Here is a 5,242-nt window from a genome sequence, read left to right on the forward strand (position 1 = left end):
TCAGTGTGCTTTCCTCTGAAGGAGGAGATGGAAGATTCCCTGGCGGATCTGCTTAGTCTTTACACTGTAAATGATGGGATTCATCACAGGAGGTGCCAACAGGTAGACATTGGCCATGATAACATGGAGCAGTGGAGAGGCATGCTTGGCAAAGCGGTGGGTCATGGAAACTCCAATCATAGGAACATAAAGGACTAGAACAGCCAGAATGTGGGACAAACAGTTATTGAGGGCTCGGAGCCTCTCAGTCCGAGTGGCAGTGCCCAGGACACTTTTCAGAATGAGTGTATAGGACCCCACAATGAGCAAAGGGTCCATCACGATAATGAGCAAAACGACAGCCAATCCATACCAGCTGTTGACCCGGATGTCTGCACAGACCAGACGAATCATATCCTGGTGGAGGCAGTAGGAGTGTGAGAGAAGGTGGGAGCGGCAGAAGGGCAGGTGCTTGAGAAGGAAAAGGGAGGGAAGAACAGCCAGAACACAGCGGACAATGATGGCTACCCCAATCCTGCCAATGACTTCACTGGTGAGGATGGTGACGTAATGCAAGGGGCGGCAGATGGCAACATAGCGGTCAAAGGACATGGCCAGCAGAACAGAAGATTCCATGAAGGAGAATCCATGGAGGAAAAAGAACTGGGCAAAACAGGCCTCAAATTCAATCCTGCGGATGTTAAACCAGAGGATCTGCATGACGGTGGGCAGGGTGGTGAGGGTGAGACCCAGGTCAGTCAGGGCCAGCATGGAGAGAAACAGGTACATGGGCTGGTGGAGGGAAGGGTCTATGCGGATCACAGTGAGAATGGTGGTGTTGCCCATGATGGAGATGGCGTAGAGACAGCAGAAAGGGATGGAGATCCAGATGTGGTAAGCCTCAAACCCAGGGATGCCCGTGAGGATGAAGTAGAAGGGCTCCTGTGTGGTATTCCTCACTTCAGACATGCTTGATCAGCTTCACTTCAGAGTGACAGTCTTTGCTCAGAGACAACCACAAACTTAAGTAGTAATCACAGTTTTCTGTGTTCTCCACTCTCTGTGGAAATAAAGGTTCATAGTAATGTAATTAAAGATTGATTCAAGGATCCATGGGTTGCTGCTGTTCAATAGACTGTCTCTAAAGACTGCTTCTACAACGCTTATCCTCCCCAGTAGCACAACACACATCATTCACGGGCAAATTTTTAAAATATTGTTTCGTTTCTATTTTCCTATTTTCAACAGTTTCTTCGGACTCTGAAGTATCTGTCTTTCATCCAATGTCTCTCTGAATATTACTCCCCGAGAGACAACATGGACTCCAAGCTGGGAAAGTAATGGCTAATAGCTCGTCACCATCCTTTTGAATTTCCTTTGACTTTGATAACAGCGTTCTCACTTGCTCCCCTTGATCTAAATACCAGAGAGAAGTAGGTTTCTATTTCTCCCCCATGATTCGTTTTACCACATGCTGTGGTTATGATTCCTGTAAATCACCCCATATATGTAATCTGTCATCTCATTCACATTAGTTGAAGTGGTCTAACACCATGGATTGCAGCGAGTGGAGCTGCCCAGGAAGGCAGTGAGGGTAGAGCCAGGTAAGATGATCACAGGTATTGGTCAAAGTTTCCGTTCAGCTGCTGCTGTACATGCATTATCTGTAGTAATTCTTTTCCTCCTCTCTCCATTATCATCTCCCCTCTCTCCCCCTGATCATTACCAGGGGAGACTTACCTGTGGGTTCTCCTGTCTATGGTGCTCTCTTCACTATCAGAGATGTGTCGTTCTCTATGAGGCTCGTGGAGTAAAGATGTTATAAACTCTTGCAGATCTCTAGACAGCAGGCTGAGGAAATGGCAAATCCCTCAGGATTACATGAAGAGGCATCCTGAGAGCTGGACCCGCCAGGAATTCGGAAAGCCAGCTCTGTCAGAGGTTTTGCTGCCTTTGGTGTCCTCACAGAGTCAACAGTCAGGAAGCCCCAGTGAAGACTGGTTCTTTCTGCTTGTTGAATGTGATTTGAACTATATCCTGATGTTGAGTGCACATTAGTGAAAATACATTAGTTCTGAGAAATTTTCTAGTATAAGTATTGTGATTTTGTGATGGAATTAGAAGGACTAGGATAACTGTAAATAGGGAGGAATGTCATATACCCGATCAAGGAGCTTCCACTTTTCAGTGAACCTCTAGCCAGGGTGATAATTGTGTTTATAAAGCAGATAAATGTGGAAGCCATATCAACAGAAAGGTATAAAGGAAAATTGTTCAGTTAATTGTTTTACTCATATTTCACAATATGTCAAAAATTTTGAATGGATAAAGTAATTAAACATGAATCCCTAATAAGAAATACAAATCAATATAAGCATTCAAAGCTCTATTGCCAAGGACTCTCATGCAGTAAGGAAAATACATATTTTCTAATAACTTAGTCTGAGTGCATAATTGAGGTTAAGCTGTTCAATTTGAGGTAGCGTTATGGGAAAAATTGAGTCAGTAGCCCTTGAAGACTGAAATGAAACACCACCTGTTGGAGTTATACTCTTTAACACCAGATTCTATGCTCTGGAATCAGCCTTGGATAGAATACTAAGATTGGGGTTCCAAACCATTAAAAAAAATTTTGTCATAAGAATCTTTGTTTTGGAAAGACATATTGTGGAATGGGTCACTTCTTTCAGATTTATTGTGGAAAACATCATTATCCACACCTCTTTTGCTGCTGGGCACTTAAGATGCTTTCATAAATTGGTTATTGTGAAAAGTGCTGCAGTGAACATAGGTGCATATATCCGTTGGAGTTAGTGTTTCTGTATTTTTCAGCTAGTGACCAAAGAAAACATTGCTGCATCATGTGGTATATTTATTTTTAATATTTTGAGAATCACCTATATTGTTTTTCATTGAGGATGGGCCAGTTTACATTCCCACCAAGAGTGGACAGGGCTTCCTTTTCCTTCAAACCCTGGACACACTTTTTGTTTCTAGTCTATTGATATGAGCCTTTTCTGAGGTGTGTGGTGAGTGGAAGTAGACACACACACACAGGCACACGTACATGAACAAATGCACACAGGAATGACAATAAGTTATACAAGATGAAATATTGCTATTTGCAACAAATGGATAAAAACGGAGGGGATTACGTAAACAAAAAATGTCAGAGGAGTTAGATGAATAAGGGTTATTTCAATTATATGTATATTATGAGGAAACAAAGGAACAAACAAACTCAACTAAAACAAACCCTAGAAATGAACTACAAAATGGGCTACTACAAGGCGAGGCTGGGGCCAGGGAGCAAAAGTGGATGTGGAACTCAATGGAATATGTGGATTCTGGGTGCCTTGCTGGTGGGTGGGACATGCTAACATATACCTGAAGAGGTGTGAACCTGTACTGCAGAATCATAGACCATGTTGTAAAACAATTTAAAATAAAATAATGAGATCAGTCAGTCAGCTCTAAAAAAACCAAAACAAAAAGAAAAGGATTTTTCATAGACTCAAAAGATTAAGATGTTTCTGGAAGGAGTCTCACTCTATTTTCTATGTGAGACTTAATTCTCTTAATTACTGGATACTTTCACTATAGAGAACAATGTGTATAATCTTGTTTATAGTGTCTGAGAGGTGAGTGACTGGAATTATAGCGAGAGGAATTCTCTGCTGTCCCAGGTGGCTACTGGACATGAGCAGTTTCTACATTCGTGATAGGCAAAAATAAACACATGTGAACTACACTTGAAAGTATCACAAAATGGGATTGGTGAAGGGAAGAAACAGTATTTATTAAGAACAATCTGGTCTCTAAACAGTGGTCTTTTGCTTTTTATATTGACAGCCTCATCACAATTCTCATTCCTTATCGCCCATAAGTACTATTGACAATCTTGTTAAGATCGCTCCCTCCTCTTAACTTTATCAAAATTTGATAAAGTTCCTTTATTAAAAGTATTCTTGCAACCCTAAGGCAATTGACAGCTGTTTTCCATTCATTAATTATTAAAACCAGTTTGATAGAAAACTGTGCACATATTACAGATAAAGTGACAGGACTCTCAAAAGCTAAGCAGCCTCTCAACACATTTATAAAAAAGTCATGATGACAAAACACAGTCCCCCCAAAAATAAGAGCCAGTTGGAGGTAATTTTATTTATTTATTTATTTTAAAGATTTATTTATTTATTTATACAAGAACCAGGGTACAGGCCAGATGCGTGGGAGGGTGAGAGGATTCACCAGAGACAGAGCAGAGAGCAGAACAGGCAGACTGACGAAATACACTGCTGAGGGGAGCAGCAGGCGAGACAGGAGAGGTCTGCCGGGCCATGTGGGACCCTCGCCTGCCGGCCGGGAATCAAACCCGCGTTGTGGAGGCTGCAGACAGCTTCACAGCACTGTGCTCAACCGCCTGCGCCACCAGGGGAGCCCCTGGAGCTAATTTTAAAACAAAACTAACAATAAATAATTTTCCGGTTGTTCTATGATTTTACCAGTTTAACAATTTTAATAGTTTAACAAGTTTAACAGTTTAATATTTTACCAGTTCAAGCTGTTTCATGCTTATCTTCCAGAGATGTCTGTCTTATCTTCCCACCACAGTTACCAGCTTCTTCCAGCCATCATTTCTATCACACTGAGTCTTCAGTGCCGCCACAGAAGCTGAAGGAGATCTGCATTAACATTACCTTAGCAGTCTCTCACAGGCCCGGCCCCTGCCAATGTGGGTTTTGATACTCGATGCTCATTAACTCTTCTCCAAGTAGCACCTCCTGATCATGAATGTCTTTTTCTTACTATAAGTTGAGATTCCATGAGCATATGCATTTATTTAAAAGTTGACATTGACTTGAAGAATTATTTATAGGATTTGAACATGTTATAGTTTCAGGAAGTTTTTTCATGCAGTTATGAGAATTTTGAGTTTTTAAACAGAACTTATACTTTACCCTAAGCTCTTCAATAACACAATTGTGAAGAAAGCACTGCAGAGATGGGGTTATATTTTGAATTAGATTTTTGATATTTTTCTCAAAGTCATATGGCTAGTGAGACTAGACGAGGGTTTTAACACTATGGGTCTTTTAAATGTTGGTGAAGAACTAGTGATTACACATTATTTACATTGGAAGCCTCTAATACAGCCCCTCTTCCTTACTCATTTATGCTACTTACAGTTTGGATGGCTGGGGCTCCTGTTCGTGACTCTATGATGTATTGAACATGCTCTTGTAAACCTAAGTTCTCATAC

At 41.2% G+C, this 5,242-nt stretch overlaps 1 protein-coding gene across 1 annotated transcript; it reads right to left on the reverse strand.

Moving 5' to 3' along the window:
* Positions 1–948, reverse strand: LOC119254644 (olfactory receptor 51Q1-like). Its single transcript, XM_037521745.1, has one exon. The coding sequence runs from the start codon at positions 946–948 to the stop codon at positions 1–3; it is 948 nt and encodes a 315-aa protein (XP_037377642.1).
* Positions 949–5,242: the final 4,294 nt, after the last annotated feature.

This window comes from Talpa occidentalis, unplaced genomic scaffold, assembly GCF_014898055.3.
Source record: "Talpa occidentalis isolate TD23 unplaced genomic scaffold, MPIMG_talOcc4v2.1 talOcc4.3, whole genome shotgun sequence".
Classification (NCBI taxonomy): Eukaryota; Metazoa; Chordata; class Mammalia; order Eulipotyphla; family Talpidae; genus Talpa; species Talpa occidentalis.